Genomic DNA, 22,041 nt, shown 5'->3' on the forward strand with positions numbered 1-22,041 from the left:
TCATGGCTCACATCAACAGCATCCTCCCGGATACCATAGAACCACTCCAATTTGCATACCGCCCCAACAGATCCACAGATAACGCAATCTCAATCACACTCCACACTGCCCTTTCCCACCTGGACAAAAGGAACACCTATGTGTGAGAATGCTGTTAATTGACTACAGCTCTGCGTTCAACACCATAGTGCCCACGAAGCTCATCACTAAGCTAAGGACCCTGGGACTAAACACCTCCCTCTGCAACTGGATCCTGGACTTCCTGATGGGCCGCCCCCAGGTGGTAAGGGTAGGCAACAACACGTCTGCCATGATGATCCTTAACACTTGGGCCCCTCAGGGGTGTGTACTTAGTCCACTCCTGTACTCCCTGTTCACCCACGACTGCGTGGCCAAACACAACTCCAACACCATCATTAAGTTTGCTGACGACATAAGTGGTAGGCCTGATCACCGACAACGATGAGACAGCATATAGGGAGGAGATCAGAGACCTGGCAGTGTGGTGCCAGGACAACAACCTCTCCCTCAATGTTTTAAATGTATTTATTTTACCTTTATTTAACTGGGCAAGTCAGTAAAAAACAAATTCTTATTTTCAATGACAGCCTAGGAACAGTGGGTTAACTGCCTTGTTCAGGGGCAGAACGACAGATTTTTACCTTGTCAGCTCGGGGATTCAATCTAGCAACCTTGCGGTTACTAGTCCAACGCTCTAACCACTAGGCTACCCTGCCGCCCCAAAGCAAATCAAATGAGCTAATCGTAGTCTACAGGAAACGGCGGGCCAAACAGGCCCCCCATTAACATCGACGGGGCTGTAGTGGATGGAGAGTTTCAAGTTCCTTGGTGTCCACATCACCAACAAACTAACATGGTCCAAACATACCAAGACAGTCGTGAAGAGGGCACGACAAAACCTTTGACTGAAAAGAGTTGGCATGGGTCCCCAGATCCTCAAAAGTTTCTACAGCTGCACCATCGAGAGCATCCTGACCGGTTGCATCACCGCCTGGTATGGCAACTGCCTGGCATCTGCCCGTAAGGCGCTACAGAGGGTAGTGCGTACGGCCCAGTACATCACTGGGGCCAAGCTTCCTACCATCCAGGACCTATATAATAGGCAGTGTCAGAGAAAAGTCCATAAAATTGTCAGAGACAACAGTCACCCAAGTTATAGACTGTTCTCTCTGCAAGCGGTACCAGAGCGGTACCGGAGCGCCAAGTCTAGGACCAAAAGCTCCTCAATAGCTTCTACCCCCAAGCCATAAGACTGCTGAACAATTCATAAAATCGCCACCAGACAATTTATTTTATTATTATTTATTCAGCTCTAGAATAAAGTTTGTTGGTGGGATATTCGTTAGTTTCTCTGTCTCCCAAATAGTGAGTTAGTGCTGCCAGCCCCCCCCCCCACACATCTCGACATCTAATGTGATCAGAATACAGTCTTCTGTTAATCCCGTTATGGGTGAGATCTTGTTGATGGAGTCTGTCAAGTCTTTTACATATGATGGCAATGTTTGCACATGTATAGTTGTTTTGTGCTCAACAGGGTGTCTAAAAGAGTTTTAACCTCTCTGGAAAAGAGAGAGTCTACAAAGTTGAAAAAACAGCTCTAGCATTGAGCCTATTCCTGCAACCACTGCTCTGCCTGGATAATTGCCTTGTTGTGTTTTAAGTTTGTTTAATTTCGGGTAAAATGTACTAGCTTGGACGTATGGCACATTTACAGCAAAGATATTCATATTCAGGTTTTGAGATCAGGTGATTTAATAGGGCTCCAAATTAGAGCCTATATCCCTTTGGAACACCTGTGTGGGATCAACACTCAGTTTTCTATAGAAACGTTCATTACAGAGTGTCACGTAGAGTAGGCCAGAAGGCTAAACTGGAAAACCTAACCTCCATAAAAAATAAAAAGATGGCGGAGCCGCAAAAGTTCTTCTGTGCAAAGGTGTTTATTTACATAGTGATTCCGGAACAAAAACAACAGTACTGCCATCAAACCTTATGGGTCAGCTAAAAACAATGCTGCCCCACCTACAGCTCAATCCAAAATGCCTCCCTATGAACTGAAAGAGAGGCTCCTTTTGTAGGGGTAGCCCCTCCCCTCAGAACAATTAACACTAATTAATTAAGCAATTACTATTCAACCTACAGATTCCATTTATCTAAACATACCAAAATATATACATTGCAACACGTTTATGAAACATCACAATATAACATTTACAAAATGACATCACTACTGACAGTGTCTTCCAATATGCCCATTTACATTAATGAGCCATTCCGGACAGGCACTACAAAGTAAGCCCAATTCCCTTAGCTCGGGTCCTTATCCAGCATAGCCGGAAGCTACAGAGATGGAGAGAGAGAGGAACAGAACAAACAACTGCTCATCCATAACATCTAAGTATAATAAATATTGCTTATATTAAATATGAACACCTGTCTGTTTATTTCTTTATACCATAACCGGTTACTGAAGTAAGTGTGAAATGTATGTACTAAGATAGAGAAGTTAACTTGTGTGTCGACCCACATTGTTAACCTCTACGGGCCACGGGGGCAGTATTGAGAATTTTGAAAAAAATATGTGGCAATTTTTAACTGCCTCCTACACCAACTCAGAAGCTAGGATATGCATATTATTAACACATTCGGATAGAAAACACTCTGAATTTTCTAAAACAGTTTGAATGGTGTCTGTAAGTATAACAAAACTCATATTGCAGGCAAAAACCTGTGAAAAATAGATTAAAAAAAATGAGAATTTTGTGACTGTACTATTTAGTGTCATTGTTTTAAAGATACCACAGTGAGAAAGGATTCAGTTCGCAACTCCTACTGCTTCCACTAGATGTCAACGATCTTTAGAAAGTTGTTGGAAGCATCTGTGATGAATACAGACCGAATAAGAAAGCTTACAAGTTGACACGTCATCACTTCATTTTTTGCGCCTGCGCATGAATCTGAGAAGAGTGCCTTTGTCATTATCGTTTATTCTAGACACTTGATAGGTTGTGTGAAAATATTACTGATGTTTACTGATGTTTCACGTTAAAAATGGACCAAAAGATTAATGATGAACAACGTTTGACATGTTTAAACAAACGTAAATAGATTATTTACTAGGTTTTCTTTAGCTTTTTGACGTGACTTTACACTGCCCACCTCATTTTGTGGGAGCCTACTGAACGCTAACTATTTGGACATAAATTATGAACTTTGTCAAAAGAAACCACATTTGTTCTGGACCTGGGATCTCTGGCAGCGCCTTCTGATGGAGATAATCAAAGGTAAGGGGATATTTAGAATGTTATTATCGATATTAGATGATGCTAATGCTAACGGTATAGCTTAGCTTAGCTTAGCATATAGCTTATTGTTGTTAGCATAGTACCCAGTTTATGCAAAATGTGATTTCCCAGTAAAGTTATTTTGAGATCTGGCCATTCGGTAGCAATTACGAGATGATAATATATTATTCTTTGAATGACAATATTATAATTTACCAATGTTTTCGAATAGTAATTCCGTGATTTGTAATGCTGGATTCACTGGGTGCATTCGAGCCGAAAAAAATTCTGAATTTCACCGCGACTGTAAATGCTGTTTTTGGATATAAATATGAACTTGATGGAACTAAAAATGCATGTATTGTATAACATAATGTCCTATGAGTGTCATCTGATGCAGATTGTCAAAGGTAAGTGCATAATTCTAGCTAGTTTTCTGTCTGTTGATGCCCTTCTTTGAATTGGCTAAACATTACACGCAGCTATTGTCAATGTACTCTCCTCACATAACCTAACTTTATGCATTCTCCGTAATGCCTCTGAAAATCGGACAGCGTGGTTAGATTTAGGAGATATATCTTTCAAATGGAGGAAAATAGTTGATTATTTGATTTTTTGAAATGATTACTCTTGCAGTTTTGAATTCCCCGCCATGGTCACATGACAATGAATCCCAATACCGGGATAAGATCGGGATAAGATCCTCAACAGGTTAACTTGTCTGATAATGGAGCAGGGAGGAGTAATGAATGTGTGTGCGTTAAAGTACCAAATGCTGCCCGTAGCCAGTGACAGACTTCTACGTCACACAGAGTCGTCTCTGAATCTCTTCTATATTACAGTGAGGAGAGCTCTAGCGGGTCGTCTCTGAATCTCTTCTATATTACAGTGAGGAGAGCTCTAGCAGGTCGTCTCTGAATCTCTTCTATATTACAGTGAGGAGAGCTCTAGCAGGTCGTCTCTGAATCTCTTCTATATTACAGTGAGGAGAGCTCTAGCAGGTCGTCTCTGAATCTCTTCTATATTACAGTGAGGAGAACTCTAGCAGGTCGTCTCTGAATCTCTTCTATATTACAGTGAGGAGAGAGAGGTCTAGCAGGTCGTCTCTGAATCTCTTCTTTGTATTTGTCATAGTGTAAAACAACCACAGCGCCCCCTGCAGGTTCGATAACCAAAGATTGATCTTTCATTAGTTCATTAAGTGCCTGTTCTTTTGTTCTAGTGAGATTTTTCTGAATGTGTTTTGTTTGTCTCGTATACACTGACATAACTTCTTGTTCGACTAACCACCATTAGGTATTAATCGTGGAGTTGTTAACCATGGGAAAGAATTTGCTTTTGGGCTTAAAATGGGGTACCAGTTCGTTGATGTGTTTCTTGGCCCGACACATTGTTTTCACAAAACACATGCTTAAGTTTAATCTTTCGAAAGAATTTAAACAGATCTATTTTTGTATCGAATGGTTTATCTGTACATGTAGGTACAAAAGAGAGGCCCATAGAAAAGACTGAGACTTGAGCGTCGGTAAGGTATTTTTTTGGTTACCGCGTCGTGCTGTAGCTCCGTGTCCACGGCATGTGTTCCCGGTCTTCCACCGCTTGCTGCCTCTCTTACATCGTTTGAAATGTATTTACCCATCTACCAATAGGGTGCCTTTCTTTGTGAACCAGTTGAAAACCTCCCTGGTCTTTGTGGTTGAAGTATAATTGTATCTGTTGGGGTACAGAAATCAGGTAGTCTTTTAAAATCATGTTGAACACTATTATTGCACACAGAGTGAGTCCATGCAACTTATTATGTGACTTGTTAAGCACATTTTTAGTCCCGCACTTATTTAGGCTTGATATAACAAAAAGGTTGAATACTTATTGACTTAAGATATTTCAGCTTTTCATTTTTTTATTATGTCTGGTACATTTAAAATGTCTGGTGGCACATGAAGGAAACCCTGTTTCATGAAGGAAACCCTGTTTCATGTGGTTGTGTTGCTATTCCAGGTCTGGATGAGGTCTGGATGAGGTCTGGATGACAGGTCTGGATGAGGTCTGGATGAGGTCTGGATGACAGGTCTGAATGAGGTCTGGATGAGGTCTGGATGACAGGTCTGGATGACAGGTCTGGATGACAGGTCTGGATGAGGTCTGGATGAGGTCTGGATGAGGTCTGGATGAGGTCTGGATGACTGGTAGGGATGACTGGTAGGGATGACTGGTAGGGATGACAGGTCTGGATGACAGGTCTGGATGACGGGTCTGGATGACAGGTCTGGATGACAGGTCTGGATGAGGTCTGGATGACAGGTGTGGATGACAGGTTTGGGTGACAGGTCTGGATGACAGGTCTTGTGACAGTTGTACTCATTTCTGTTGTATTGAATGTTGTCTTTGTCCTGATAGGCAGTATTCCCAGTAAGGCCCGGCCCGGCCCGTAAGGCCCTGGTCAGAAGTAATGCAGTAGTAATTAGTTAGTAGTAAGTAGTAATTTATATGTAATTGGGTGTATTTCGGGACGCGCAATGATTATTGAGAGTTTTAAGAAATGAACTGTGTTCTCTTTCTTCTTCGTCACTGGAGTCTCTCCTCTTCCTCACAGCAACTTCTCCGTGAGATGCAGCAGATGGCTAGCCGGCCGTTCGCCACCATCAACGTTGCCTTGGAAACGGACGAGGAGCCGCCCGACCTGATTGGTGGAAACGTCAAGGTGAGTGTGACGTCAGACTGTGACGACATTGTCCTGTCAGCCAATCCCCTTCTCCCTAGCCACTCACATATACATGTGAGTCATTCAACAGACGCTGTTATCCAGAGACTCCCATTTAGTGAGTCATTCAGCTGAAGACGCTGTTATTCAGAGAGACTCCCATTTAGTGAGTCATTCAGCAGACGCCATTTTCCAGAGAGACTCCCATTTAGTGAGTCATTCAGCTGAAGACGCTGTTATCCAGAGAGACTCCCATTTAGTGAGTCATTCAGCAGACGCTGTTATCCAGAGAGACTCCCATTTAGTGAGTCATTCAGCAGACGCTCTGTTATCTAGAGACTCCCATTTAGTGAGTCATTCAGCAGACGCTGTTATCCAGAGAGACTCCCATTTAGTGAGTCATTCAGCAGACGCTGTTATCCAGAGAGACTCTCATTTAGTGAGTCATTCAGCAGACGCTGTTATCCAGAGAGACTCCCATTTAGTGAGTCATTCAGCAGACGCTGTTATCCAGAGAGACTCCCATTTAGTGAGTCATTCAGCAGACGCTGTTATCCAGAGAGACTCCCATTTAGTGAGTCATTCAGCAGACGCTGTTATCCAGAGAGACTCCCATTTAGTGAGTCATTCAGCTGAAGACGCTGTTATTCAGAGAGACTCCCATTTAGTGAGTCATTCAGCAGACGCCATTTTCCAGAGAGACTCCCATTTAGTGAGTCATTCAGCTGAAGATAGCTAGGTTGGACAACCACATATCTCAGTCATAGGAAGTACCTGTTTCCTTAATAAAGAAGAGATGGTTGGAAAAGACAAGTGCAAATAAGGCTGAGATGTCTTATGTAAGATACTGTGTGAAGAGGTAGGGTTTGAAATGTCTTTAAGACACTGTTTGAAGAGGTAGGGTTTGAAATGTCTTTAAGATACTGTTTGAAGAGGTAGGGTTTGAAATGTCTTTAAGATACTGTTTGAAGTGGTAGGGTTTCAGATGTTTTACGAAGATGTGCAGTGACTCTGCTGTCATAGTTTCGGGGGTAAGCTGGTTCCACCATGGGGGTGCCAGGACAAAGAGGAGCTTTGACTGGGCTGACCTGGAGCTGACCTCCCGTAGGGGTGGGATGACTGCACTATGGGGCCCCAGCCAGGGCACCCATGACTGCACTATGGGGCCCCAGCCAGGGCACCCATGACTGCACGATGGGGCCCCAGCCAGGGCACCCATGACTGCACTATGGGGCTCTAGCCAGGGTACACTCTCTCTCTCGCTCTCTCTCTCTCTGGCTCTCCTCTCTCTCTCTGGCTCTCCTCTCTCTCTCTGGCTCTCCTCTCTCTCTCTGGCTCTCCTCTCTCTCTGGCTCTCCTCTCTCTCTGGCTCTCCTCTCTTTCTGGCTCTCCTCTCTCTCTGGTTCTCCTCTCTCTCTGGCTCTCCTCTCTCAGTGTCTCTCTCTCTCTCCTTTTTCTCTCTCTCTCTTTCTCTCCTTTTTCTCTCTCTCTCTGGCTCTCTCTCTGGCTCTCTCTCTCTCTGGCTCTCCTCTCTGTTCTCTAATGTACTACATCTCTCCCGATGGGGTGGCTCTTCTGTCGGTCCTATTTGATGTGTGTGTGTGTGTGTGTGTATATATATAGAGAGAGAGAGAGAGAGAGAGAGAGAGAGAGAGAGAGAGAGAGAGAGAGAGAGAGAGAGAGAGAGAGAGAGAGAGAGAGAGAGAGAGAGAGAGAGAGAGAGAGAGAGAGAGAGAGAGAGAGAGAGAGAGAGAGAGAGAGAGAGAGAGAGAGAGAGAGAGAGAGAGAGAGAGAGAGAGAGAGAGAGAGAGAGAGAGAGAGAATGGAAATGGTGAGCTGGACCATCAGATGTTTTCCTACCGCCTCTCCTCTCCGTTCAGAGAAGGCAGGCGACCACGGAGCCCAGAACCCATTTACATCTCCTTGTGTTGTGGTTATGTCGTTTTTTCACGAGACTACGGTAGAGTATCATCACCTGTGATTGGCCTCAGGCCTCGCATACAGGAAACATCATTAAAGTAGTTTATAGCTGCACAACACAGGGGGGATGTGAGGGAGAGGGGAAAGAAGAGTAGACAGGTCTGGATGACAGGTCTGGATGACAGGTCTGGATGACAGGTCTGGATGACAGGTCTGGATGAGGTCTGGATGACAGGTCTGGATGACAGGTCTGGATGACAGGTCTGGATGACAGGTCTGGGTGACAGGTCTGGGTGACAGGTCTGGGTGACAGGTCTGGATGACAGGTCTGGATGAGGTCTGGATGAGGTCTGGATGACAGGTCTGGATGACAGGTCTGGGTGACAGGTCTGGATGACAGGTCTGGATGACAGGTCTGGATGACAGGTCTGAATGAGGTCTGGATGACAGGTCTGGATGACAGGTCTGGATGACAGGTCTGGATGAGGTCTGGATGACAGGTCTGGATGACAGGTCTGGATGACAGGTCTGGATGACAGGTCTGGATGAGGTCTGGATGACAGGTCTGGATGACAGGTCTGGATGAGGTCTGGATGAGGTCTGGATGAGGTCTGGATGAGGTCTGGATGACAGGTCTGGATGACAGGTCTGGGTGACAGGACTGGATGACAGGACTGGATGACAGGTCTGGATGACAGGACTGGATGACAGGTCTGGATGACAGGTCTGGATGAGGTCTGGATGAGGTCTGGATGACAGGTCTGGATGACAGGTCTGGATGACAGGTCTGAATGACAGGTCTGGATGAGAGTTCCAGAAGAGTAGAGCGTTCCAGTAGCGAGCGGAGGATGGGAGGGAGGAGAGGTAGAGGAGAGGAGGGGTAGAGGAGAGACGGAGAGAATGAGAGGAGAGGTAGAGGGAGGGAGGAGACGAGAGACAGGAGAGAGAGAGGGAGCAGAGGGAGAGGAGAGACTGAGGGAGAGAGAGAGAAAGGTAGGAGAGGAGAGACAGGAGAGAGAGAGGGAGCAGAGGGAGAGGAGAGACTGAGGGAGAGAGAGAGAAAGGTAGGAGAGGAGAGACAGGAGAGAGAGAGGGAGCAGAGGGAGAGGAGAGACTGAGGGAGAGAGAGAGAAAGGTAGGAGAGGAGAGACAGGAGAGAGAGAGGGAGCAGAGGGAGAGGAGAGACTGAGGGAGAGAGAGAGAAAGGTAGGAGAGGAGAGACAGGAGAGAGAGAGGGAGCAGAGGGAGAGGAGAGACTGAGGGAGAGAGAGAGAAAGGTAGGAGAGGAGAGACAGGAGAGAGAGAGGGAGCAGAGGGAGAGGAGAGACTGAGGGAGAGAGAGAGAGAAAGGTAGGAGAGGAGAGACAGGAGAGAGAGAGGGAGCAGAGGGAGAGGAGAGACTGAGGGAGAGAGAGAGAAAGGTAGGAGAGGAGAGGACAGGAGAGAGAGAGGGAGCAGAGGGAGAGGAGAGACTGAGGGAGAGAGAGAGAAAGGTAGGAGAGGAGAGACAGGAGAGAGAGAGGGAGCAGAGGGAGAGGAGAGACTGAGGGAGAGAGAGAGAAAGGTAGGAGAGGAGAGACAGGAGAGAGAGAGGGAGCAGAGGGAGAGGAGAGAAAGGGAATAGATGAGATACAGGAGAGGGAGAGGGAGCAGAGGGAGAGGAGAGACTGAGGGAGAGAGAAAGGGAGGAGATTAGATATATTCACCCAGCTAGAGTCCCTGAGGGAAGAGGAGGAGAGAGATAGTGGAGCATGTTGATGATGTGATTCATTATTTATTTCTAGATGTTAGTGACGGATGGATGGAGAGATGGGTATAGCATCAGGGTGACCTAAAGGATTAGAAAATAGGAGTGTGTGATGCAGAAGGAAAAAACCCCTAGGTTGGTTAACTAGAACATGGCCAGGTTATGGGACAGAAAACACTGAAACCCCACCTGGACACACTAGGGGGGAGGCTGGGGAGGGAGGGGGAGGGAGGGGGGCAGGGGGAGAGTCTGTGGGGGCTAAAACAGGGGAGTGAGGAGGCAGGGTTGTGGGGAGAGAGGTGAGGCAGGGGGTGGGGAGAGAGAGGAGGCAGGGGGAGAGTCTGCAGGGGCTAAAACGGGAGTAAGACTAAGGAGAAGGTGGGGAGAGAGAGGAGGCTGGGGGTGGGGAGAGAGGGGAGGCAGGGGTGGGGAGAGAGAGGAGGAAGGGGGAGGGGAGGCAGGGGGTGGAGAGAGAGGAGGAATATTAATGCTATCAATGTTTCAGTAGACATACTCCCTCCTATCAATGTTTCAGTAGACCTACTCCCTCTTATCAATGTTTCAGTAGACCTACTCCCTCCTATCAATATTTCAGTAGACCTACTCCCTCTTATCAATGTTTCAGTAGACCTACTCCCTCTTGTCAATGTTTCAGTAGACCTACTCCCTCTTATCAATGTTTCAGTAGACCTACTCCCTTATCAATGTTTCAGTAGACCTACTCCCTCATCAATATTTCAGTAGACCTACTCCCTCATCAATATTTCAGTAGACCTACTCCCTCTTATCAATGTTTCAGTAGACCTACTCCCTCTTATCAATGTTTCAGTAGACCTACTCCCTCATCAATGTTTCAGTAGACCTACTCCCTCCTATCAATGTTTCAGTAGACCTACTCCCTCATCAACGTTTCAGTAGACCTACTCCCTCCTGTCAATGTTTCAGTAGACCTACTCCCTCTTATCAATGTTTCAGTAGACCTACTCCCTTATCAATGTTTCAGTAGTGCTACTCCCTCATCAATATTTCAGTAGACCTACTCCCTCATCAATATTTCAGTAGACCTACTCCCTCTTATCAATGTTTCAGTAGACCTGCTCCTTCTTATCAATGTTTCAGTAGACCTACTCCCTCATCAATGTTTCAGTAGATCTACTCCCTCATCAATGTTTCAGTAGACCTACTCCCTCATCAATGTTTCAGTAGACCTACTCCCTCATCAATGTTTCAGTAGACCTACTCCCTCATCAATGTTTCAGTAGACCTACTCCCTCTTATCAATGTTTCAGTAGACCTACTCCCTCTTATCAATGTTTCAGTAGACCTACTCCCTTATCAATATTTCAGTAGACCTACTCCCTCATCAATGTTTCAGTAGACCTACTCCCTCTTATCAATGTTTCAGTAGACCTACTCCCTCTTATCAATGTTTCAGTAGACCTACTCCCTTATCAATATTTCAGTAGACCTACTCCCTCATCAATGTTTCAGTAGACCTACTCCCTCTTATCAATGTTTCAGTAGACCTACTCCCTTATCAATGTTTCAGTAGACCTACTCCCTCTTATCAATGTTTCAGTAGACCTACTCCCTTATCAATGTTTCAGTAGACCTACTCCCTCATCAATATTTCAGTAGACCTACTCCCTTATCAATGTTTCAGTAGACCTACTCCCTCTTATCAATGCTTCAGTAGAACTACTCCCTCTTATCAATGTTTCAGTAGACCCACTCCCTCTTATCAATGTTTCAGTAGACCTTCTCCCTCTGGTCAATGTTTCAGTAGACCTACTCCCTCATCAATGTTTCAGTAGACCTGCTCCTTCTTATCAATGTTTCAGTAGACCTACTCCCTTATCAATGTTTCAGTAGACCTACTCCCTCATCAATATTTCAGTAGACCTACTCCCTTATCAATGTTTCAGTAGACCTACTCCCTCTTATCAATGCTTCAGTAGACATACTCCCTCTTATCAATGTTTCAGTAGACCTACTCCCTCTTGTCATTGTTTCAGTAGACCCACTCCCTTTTATCAATGTTTCAGTAGACCTACTCCCTCATCAATGTTTCAGTAGACCTACTCCCTCATCAATGTTTCAGTAGACCTGCTCCTTCTTATCAATGTTTCAGTAGACCTACTCCCTCATCAATGTTTCAGTAGACCTACTCCCTCATCAATGTTTCAGTAGACCTACTCCCTCATCAATGTTTCAGTAGACCTACTCCCTCTTATCAATGTTTCAGTAGACCTACTCCCTCATCAATGTTATAGTAGACCTACTCCCTCATCAACATTTCAGTAGACCTACTCCCTCTTGTCAATGTTTCAGTAGACCTACTCCCTCTTATCAATGTTTCAGTAGACCTACTCCCTTATCAATGTTTCAGTAGACCTACTCCCTCATCAATATTTCAGTAGACCTACTCCCTCATCAATATTTCAGTAGACCTACTCCCTCTTATCAATGTTTCAGTAGACCTACTCCCTCTTATCAATGTTTCAGTAGACCTACTCCCTCATCAATGTTTCAGTAGACCTACTCCCTCCTATCAATGTTTCAGTAGACCTACTCCCTCATCAACGTTTCAGTAGACCTACTCCCTCCTGTCAATGTTTCAGTAGACCTACTCCCTCTTATCAATGTTTCAGTAGACCTACTCCCTTATCAATGTTTCAGTAGTGCTACTCCCTCATCAATATTTCAGTAGACCTACTCCCTCATCAATATTTCAGTAGACCTACTCCCTCTTATCAATGTTTCAGTAGACCTGCTCCTTCTTATCAATGTTTCAGTAGACCTACTCCCTCATCAATGTTTCAGTAGACCTACTCCCTCATCAATGTTTCAGTAGACCTACTCCCTCATCAATGTTTCAGTAGACCTACTCCCTCATCAATGTTTCAGTAGACCTACTCCCTCATCAATGTTTCAGTAGACCTACTCCCTCTTATCAATGTTTCAGTAGACCTACTCCCTCTTATCAATGTTTCAGTAGACCTACTCCCTTATCAATATTTCAGTAGACCTACTCCCTCATCAATGTTTCAGTAGACCTACTCCCTCTTATCAATGTTTCAGTAGACCTACTCCCTTATCAATGTTTCAGTAGACCTACTCCCTCTTATCAATGTTTCAGTAGACCTACTCCCTTATCAATGTTTCAGTAGACCTACTCCCTCATCAATATTTCAGTAGACCTACTCCCTTATCAATGTTTCAGTAGACCTACTCCCTCTTATCAATGCTTCAGTAGAACTACTCCCTCTTATCAATGTTTCAGTAGACCCACTCCCTCTTATCAATGTTTCAGTAGACCTTCTCCCTCTGGTCAATGTTTCAGTATACCTACTCCCTCATCAATGTTTCAGTAGACCTGCTCCTTCTTATCAATGTTTCAGTAGACCTACTCCCTTATCAATGTTTCAGTAGACCTACTCCCTCATCAATATTTCAGTAGACCTACTCCCTTATCAATGTTTCAGTAGACCTACTCCCTCTTATCAATGCTTCAGTAGACATACTCCCTCTTATCAATGTTTCAGTAGACCTACTCCCTCTTGTCATTGTTTCAGTAGACCCACTCCCTTTTATCAATGTTTCAGTAGACCTACTCCCTCATCAATGTTTCAGTAGACCTACTCCCTCATCAATGTTTCAGTAGACCTGCTCCTTCTTATCAATGTTTCAGTAGACCTACTCCCTCATCAATGTTTCAGTAGACCTACTCCCTCATCAATGTTTCAGTAGACCTACTCCCTCATCAATGTTTCAGTAGACCTACTCCCTCATCAATTTTTCAGTAGACCTACTCCCTCTTATCAATGTTTCAGTAGACCTACTCCCTCATCAATGTTTCAGTAGACCTACTCCCTCGTATCAATGTTTCAGTAGACCTACTCCCACATCAATGTTTCAGTAGACCTACTCCCTCTTATCAATGTTTCAGTAGACCTACTCCCTCTTATCAATGTTTCAGTAGACCTACTCCCTCATCAATGTTTCAGTAGACCTACTCCCTCTTATCAATGTTTCAGTAGACCTACTCCCTCCTATCAATGTTGGACATTGTATCAGTCATAAGGGCATGACATCTGCAGAAGGAAAGGAAGGTTGAGGTGAGCAATGTAGATTCATTTACAAGTATTGGTGATCCAGAGGTGAAAGCGTAATATCATACAGAATCTACAAGTACCAAATATCCTCAGGACAGGTTCAGCCTGACACAATCTGAAGACTGCACAGTCTGCCCTTGAGAAACCAAATGGAATCTGTCTAACAGAAGCTCAAACAGGTACATATATCCCAGAAAACATTACCCCATTGGTCCCATGTTGGTATGCAGTGGGAAAGGTGAGCATGGGCTAGCCTACACCACCCCAACACGGGCCAGTCCACCCCAAGCCCAACACGGGCCAGTCCACCCAAAGCCCAACACGGGCCAGTCCACCCCAAGCCCAGCATGGGCTAGCCTACACCACCCCAGCACGGGCCAGTCCACCCCACACCCAGCATGGGCCAGTCCACCCCAAGCCCAACACGGGCCAGTCCACCCCAAGCCCAGCATTGGCTAGCCTATACCACCCCAACACAGGCCAGTCCACCCCAAGCCCAACACGGGCCAGTCCACCCCAAGCCCAACACCGGCCAGCCCACCCCAACATTAATTAAATAAACAGAACATTTTAATCTACCTTTTCAGTCTTGCAAACTTTTAATGTGAAAAATAAACATCTCGCCCACTCAGAGAGAAATGGTCAATTAAAATGTATCATACCAAACACGAAACAGACATGTCTAAGTGTTCCAATAAACGGTAAGGGGATGGAATGATTAAACGCCAGCAGTTATTGTAGTATTAGATTGAATATGGATTTACTACATTTAAACATGTGAAGCAACAGCAAACAATTCAACAAGAGAACAAAGCGCTTTCCACTTTCCAGGAGTTTGGAGAGCACGAGTGGAGAGACCCGCCTGTGGTGGAGAGACCCGCCTATGGTGCATCTTCGCCACAGTAATAATACATTTTTAACAACAAATTCCAAACGCAAACTTCATTAGTAAGTTATCAATTTCAAGTTTGTCATAGCGTAAGACCAGTGGTCCTATGCTAGTAATTGTTGCTTGATGGCCCATTTGCTGGTGATCTTGCAAAGTAAACAATTCATATTCTGGATGACCTGTTTTTTGGAGCTGCAAATGTATTATGGCGATCCTCTCTCCATTCAAAATGGACATTCGCACTGCACCCAATCCTGTAACTGACAGTTTACTCGTCCAATCAGAGGGCAGAGTGTGCATTTCACTAGCCAATCTGTTGCATGTTTTTTTATGACGCTGCGGCTACTGTCTCTGGCTGTGTGGAGAGTAATCCATGGACTCTGTGCCACAAAATGAGTGACAAAATGTTATAAAACCTGGCCAATGTGGTGGCTAATTTCTGCATTACCAAATGAGGAGAGTTACAAACTTCACACACCAGTCAGAATTATACGTAAACTACATCTTTAATAATTAAGAGCTTTTTGCAAAAGCACTTTGACTTTCAATGATGCGCCGTTTCTAATGAACCATTGAAAGTGACAACACAAAAGTACAAAGATCTTTTATAGCCAAGATACACCCCTCTCAATGTACATGACGAACCACAGATACATAGAATGGGTCACAAGGTTAAGTTTTGTATGAAAGATATCTATAAAACATAGCAGACAGCAACTGCTGTGTCAAGAGTTTTCATTGTATAGACCAGTGTCTGGTCCTCCTACTCTAAACTGGAACCGTCTCTTCCTGGTACGGTATAGAACAGACCAGTGTCTGGTCCTCCTACTCCAAACCGTCTCTCCCTGGTACGGTATAGAACAGACCAGTGTCTGGTCCTCCTACTCCAAACTGGATCCGTCTCTCCCTGGTACGGTATAGAACAGACCAGTGTCTGGTCCTCCTACTCCAAACTGGATCCGTCTCTCCCTGGTACGGTATAGAACAGACCAGTGTCTGGTCCTCCTACTCCAAACTGGATCCGTCTCTCCCTGGTACGGTATAGAACAGACCAGTGTCTGGTCCTCCTACTCCAAACTGGATCCGTCTCTCCCTGGTACGGTATAGAACAGACCAGTGTCTGGTCCTCCTACTCCAAACTGGATCCGTCTTTCCCTGGTACGGTATAGAACAGACCAGTGTCTGGTCCTCCTACTCCAAACTGGATCCGTCTCTCCCTGGTACGGTATAGAACAGACCAGTGTCTGGTCCTCCTACTCCAAGCTGGATCCGTCTCTTCCTGGTACGGTATAGAACAGACCAGTGTCTGGTCCTCCTACTCCAAACTGGACCCGTCTCTTCCTGGTACGGTATAGAACAGACCAGTGTCTGGTCCTCCTACTCCAAACCGTCTCTCCCTGGTACGGTATAGAACAGACCAGTGTCTGGTCCTCCTACTCCAAACTGGACCCGTCTCTCCCTGGTACGGTATAGAACAGACCAGTGTCTGGTCCTCCTACTCCAAACTGGATCCGTCTCTTCCTGGTACGGTATAGAACAGACCAGCGTCTGGTCCTCCTACTCCAAACTGGATCCGTCTCTCCCTGGTACGGTATAGAACAGACCAGCGTCTGGTCCTCCTACTCCAAACTGGATCCGTCTCTCCCTGGTACGGTATAGAACAGACCAGCGTCTGGTCCTCCTACTCCAAACTGGATCCGTCTCTCCCTGGTACGGTATAGAACAGACCAGCGTCTGGTCCTCCTACTCCAAACTGGATCCGTCTCTCCCTGGTACGGTATAGAACAGACCAGTGTCTGGTCCTCCTACTCCAAACTGGATCCGTCTCTCCCTGGTACGGTATAGAACAGACCAGTGTCTGGTCCTCCTACTCCAAACTGGATCCGTCTCTTCCTGGTACGGTATAGAACAGACCAGTGTCTGGTCCTCCTACTCCAAACTGGATCCGTCTCTCCCTGGTACGGTATAGAACAGACCAGTGTCTGGTCCTCCTACTCCAAACTGGAACCGTCTCTTCCTGGTACGGTATAGAACAGACCAGTGTCTGGTCCTCCTACTCCAAACTGGACCCGTCTCTTCCTGGTACGGTATAGAACAGACCAGTGTCTGGTCCTCCTACTCCAAACCGTCTCTCCCTGGTACGGTATAGAACAGACCAGTGTCTGGTCCTCCTACTCCAAACTGGACCCGTCTCTCCCTGGTACGGTATAGAACAGACCAGTGTCTGGTCCTCCTACTCCAAACTGGATCCGTCTCTTCCTGGTACGGTATAGAACAGACCAGCGTCTGGTCCTCCTACTCCAAACTGGATCCGTCTCTCCCTGGTACGGTATAGAACAGACCAGCGTCTGGTCCTCCTACTCCAAACTGGATCCGTCTCTCCCTGGTACGGTATAGAACAGACCAGCGTCTGGTCCTCCTACTCCAAACTGGATCCGTCTCTCCCTGGTACGGTATAGAACAGACCAGCGTCTGGTCCTCCTACTCCAAACTGGATGCGTCTCTCCCTGGTACGGTATAGAACAGACCAGTGTCTGGTCCTCCTACTCCAAACTGGATCCGTCTCTCCCTGGTACGGTATAGAACAGACCAGTGTCTGGTCCTCCTACTCCAAACTGGATCCGTCTCTTCCTGGTACGGTATAGAACAGACCAGCGTCTGGTCCTCCTACCCCAAACTGGATCCGTCTCTTTCTGGTACGGTATAGAACAGACCAGTGTCTGGTCCTCCTACTCCAAACTGGATCCGTCTCTTCCTGGTACGGTATAGAACAGACCAGCGTCTGGTCCTCCTACTCCAAACTGGAACCGTCTCTCCCTGGTACGGTATAGAACAGACCAGCGTCTGGTCCTCCTACTCCAAACTGGATCCGTCTCTCCCTGGTACGGTATAGAACAGACCAGTGTCTGGTCCTCCTACTCCAAACTGGACCTGTCTCTCCCTGGTACGGTATAGAACAGACCAGTGTCTGGTCCTCCTACTCCAAACTGGATCCGTCTCTCCCTGGTACGGTATAGAACAGACCAGTGTCTGGTCCTCCTACTCCAAACTGGAACCGTCTCTTCCTGGTACGGTATAGAACAGAACCATTAGCTCATGTTCTCTGGAATGCTCTTTAGGCTTTATTACCCAAAGACATCGTAAATCTCCTTTGTCAGTGTTATCTCATAGAGGCCCATCCTCAGTAAGACACACTCACAATAGTTAACAGAATACTCTATTCTGTCGAATATTACAACCATTATAATACAATACAAGCATTATAACATAATCTTGCAATTTTCCACGACACCAGATCAAGTCATCAGTCTAAAGTCAAAGTCGAGTACCGAGTCTTGAGGCTCCAAGTCAAGTCTCAAGTTGTTTTATTTTCTAATAGAAAGAGGAGGAAGGGAAGCGCTACTAAGGTACACAATAATACATTTTGGTAGACAGAAGGGGCTCTTTGGTAAAAGGGGTGAATTGGTCATCAGAAAGAAAGGAGGACGAAGGCATCTTCATATAATTAATTAAAATGCCTTTATTTGTATGGCATGTTCAATAGAAACAATGTTTATAAAAATCCGAAGCGTTTCGGCTGCATGGCCTTCGTCAGGGAGTACAAAGAAATAATACAATGTCCTCTTTTGAACAGCTTTTCCAATTGGCCCTAATTTAAAGAGGGAGTGGTTACAAAATTGATTGGACACACCTAGTAAGCAATACTATACACATTAAACAGTGAAATACTGTATCTATGTTATCATAAAAATACAACTCCAAGCTAGAAGTATCTGAAACACTTAGAAAGGTAGTTCTAACCTTAAATATGACTGGGAGAAGTGTGAATAATAAGAAAGCAATATATTCCACAGTACACTAGAACACAGCAAACATGAACAACAGTCTAAACATAGCTGAGGGCAATAGAGCAAAATGTCCACTAGATGACAGCAAATGGACCTATCAACAATCCTACAGGAAGGTTGAGAAATCCATATCTTCATTTAAACCAGGGTATTTAGTGGCCTGTAGTTTGTAAATCCCAAAACTTTCCCTTTGGTTTAACTGTTTAAGACGGTCCCCTTTTCTAATAGAGGCCGGAATATGATCAATACCCATAGCTTGTAAGGAGGCAGGGTTGCCATGGTGTAAGGACTTGTAGTGCCTTGCCATGGGGTAGTCTTCATTGCCTACCCGTATGGCGTACTTGTGTTCCGCTAGGCGATCTTGAAGGCATCCATTGTAGAACACCTTGCACTGTGGACATTCCAATCTATAGATGACATGAGTGGTTTTGCAGTTAATGAAATTCTTGACGTAATACTCCATTTTAGAAGCTGTCTCAACAAAATACTTTTTCCGTGCAATATTTCTGCAATGGTTGCACTGGTTACATTTAAAAGAGCCCTTGGGTTTGTGGTCATGCCAAGTTTTTTGAGAGTCACCCGGAAGATAACTGTGGACTAATTTGTCCTTTAGGGTAGGACATCTCTTAAAGCTTATGACTGATGGCTCAGGGAAGACTTGGCGTAGTAGCGTATCACTTTGGATGATTCCCCAATTATTTTTAATGATTCTTTTAATGTTCTCTTCTTCAGTGCTGTATTTTGTAACAAAATACACTCTCTCTGATGTATCACGAGGCACTCCCCTTCGCAACAAGTTCTCTCTGTCAAGTAATCCAGTCCTTATAACTGCATCTTTCAGGACCTGGACGCTGTAGCCCCGATTCAAGAAGCGATTCTCCAATTCAGCAGATTTGACACTGTAGTCTGTTTCCTGATCGCAAATTCTGCGGACTCTTTGGAATTGGCCATATGGAATGTTCTCTTTTAGCCTTTTGGGGTGAAAGCTGTCTGCCCTCAGAATGGTATTCCCATCTGTAGGCTTCCTAAAGATTGATGTGTGCAAACAACCTTTGTCATTTTTCCTAATGTTGAGGTCCATAAAATGAATGCTGTACTCCATAGTTAGTTTGATGTTAGGGTTAATGCTGTTAAGGTATTGGTGGAAGGAAATAAGTTCATCTTCTGAGCCTGGACCAAAACAGGCAAACATCATCAATATAGCGTCCCCCACCATATAATCCGGTCAAATAAATGGTTATTAGAAGGATCCAAAAATGAAGTCATTTTCCCATTTACCCAAATACAAACCAGCGTAGGAAGGGCTGTAGCAAGCTCCCATGGCACATCCTTTGACCTGTTTAAAAATATGGTCCTGAAAGATAAAGATGTTATGATTAAGAGTCCATTCAGTCAGTGAGACGTTGAATTCTGTAGGAGGCATCTCAGTTTCAGGTCGGATACTCAAGAAATGGTGCATAGCTGCCAAACCTTGTTCATGTTCAATGGTGGTGTATAGAGACTCCACATCCATGGTGACTAAAAAGGAAGCTGTACCTATATTGTTCAAATTTCTTAATTTTGTTCAACACATCTGTGGTATCTTGAAGATGGGCTGGGAGTGACGTCAGAAAAGGCTTAATAAAGTAATCAATGTACTTATAGAGGTTCTGTCAGACTTCCATTACCACTATTGACTGGCCTGCCTGGGGGGTTATCAAGATTTTTGTGGACTTTTGGAAGAAGGTAAAAAGAAGCCATACATGGACTGCCATTGAAAATAAACTAGAACTCATTGTCTGAAATGTAGCCATTCACCTTAGCTTCTGTGAGGATCCCTTTCAATTCAGTTTTTTAGGTCCTCTGTAGGGTTGAAGGTAAGAGATTGGTAGAGTTCATCATTGTCTAATTGACGCTAGGCTTCTGTCATATATTTGTCTTTACTCCACACTACTGTAGCGCCACCTTTGTCTGCTTTTTTATTAACCACAATCCGTTCATTTTTGGACAACGATTCAACTGTATCCCTCTCTGTCTTAGAAAGATTACGTTGTGTTTGGTTGGAGTCAATTTTACCCTTAAACAGATTCTCCACATCAAAATTCACCTTCTTGGAAAATGTATTTAGTGTGGCATTCTGGACGATGGGACAAAAGGTGGACTTGGGCTTAAAATATGTTTTTGAGGGAACAGAAACTGCCTGACCTGAGACGCTGGCGTCTGTAGTTGGAGAGATGTTTTGCTTGTACCAGGCCTTCAGATGTAGGTCAATCTTTGTATTAAATTCATTAGTTGAATTTGAGGGGGCAAAGGACAGTCCTTTAGACAATACCCTTACGCAATCATCAGAAAGGGGTACTCCAGAAATGTTGATCACGGCCTTGTTCTGGTCCTGCTCCATGTGGATGGATAGTCTTGATTTCTTCCTCCCCCTCCGTGTTGGCCTCTTCCGCGTCCTCTCACTTCTCCTGTTGAGGTACCTGGATCCTAATTTAATGGTATGGTCAACAACCCTATACCCTTGACACCCACCTGAATGACCCAGATACTAAGGAGAAGTCCCTAACTGTTTTACGGGCCTGCTGTAAGCGGTCTTTATGCAGCCAAAATGCAGTCAGAGACCAAGATCAGCACTGCCCCCTCTAGATTCTGAGCCCGCTTGGCAGGGTTGGTCCTGCAAAGCCAAAGCCCCCTGAAGGGAGAGCATACTATACAAGGACATTCTCAAAGCTGCTAATGAGAACCTTGACGACCTTGTACCTAGCCGGTGGGGATTCCGGTGGGGTGCCCCCACCCAGACAGTGGCAGTGCTGGCAACACTAGCTGCAGTAAACAATGGGGAGGGGGTCACACTCGGACATTCAGAGAGGGGGTATATTATTGTGGCCATGGTGGCACAAAATCAAAAGTCTGACTGCATGGAGATGCTTGGGAATATGGTCAATAGGGGGGACCATGTTGTGGGTGTTTCAGGGGAAAGGGGTATATCTGACCTCCATCATCTAGGATGTGACAATGGTTAATAAAATCTCTCCATTTCTGCCCATTTTCTGCGCGGTCTTGCAGGCCTTCTAATGCAGCTGCAACTGTAAATGCATTTGTAAACCAAGACCTTTCTTGAGTTGGGCTCTGGGATGGTGCAACTGTTGAGAATGTGAGAATGTGTGTGGGTGTATGTGTGTGGGTGTATGTGTGTGGGTGTATGTGTGTATCCCACAACTGTTGCGAAGGAGTAAAAGATGTTAGGGACAATAGAGGATGATCCACAGCTATATTTAATACAATTCGAGGTGAGGGCGATGGAAATGCATTTGGTGGTTGATCTACTTCTGTTCTGTAAATGGCACTGTGTGCTCTTTTCCCAGGATGGATCCCAGTCTGTTCAGGTCCATGGGATACGGGGGGTCGGGGGTGGTCTGCCGGGCATTGGGATGACAACCCAACTCAGGATGAGGAGGGCTTTTAGCAGGTGGAATAGTAGGGACCAATTGGAGGTTTACTTAGTAGCAATCAAATATCATGGTACAGCTATATAGA

At 45.2% G+C, this 22,041-nt stretch overlaps 1 protein-coding gene across 7 annotated transcripts in view; it reads left to right on the plus strand.

Moving 5' to 3' along the window:
* The window catches only part of LOC115161816 (attractin), a 254,934-nt gene that overhangs the window by 202,917 nt on the left and 29,976 nt on the right, over nt 1–22,041 (plus strand). For all 7 annotated transcript variants that reach the window (XM_029712598.1, XM_029712600.1, XM_029712599.1 and 4 more), the window contains one exon: nt 5,899–6,006. In XM_029712598.1, coding sequence (XP_029568458.1) covers nt 5,899–6,006 — 108 coding nt within the window. The remainder of the gene's footprint in view (nt 1–5,898; nt 6,007–22,041) is intronic.

The sequence above is a fragment of the Salmo trutta genome, chromosome 25 (assembly GCF_901001165.1).
Source record: "Salmo trutta chromosome 25, fSalTru1.1, whole genome shotgun sequence".
Taxonomy (NCBI): domain Eukaryota; kingdom Metazoa; phylum Chordata; class Actinopteri; order Salmoniformes; family Salmonidae; genus Salmo; species Salmo trutta.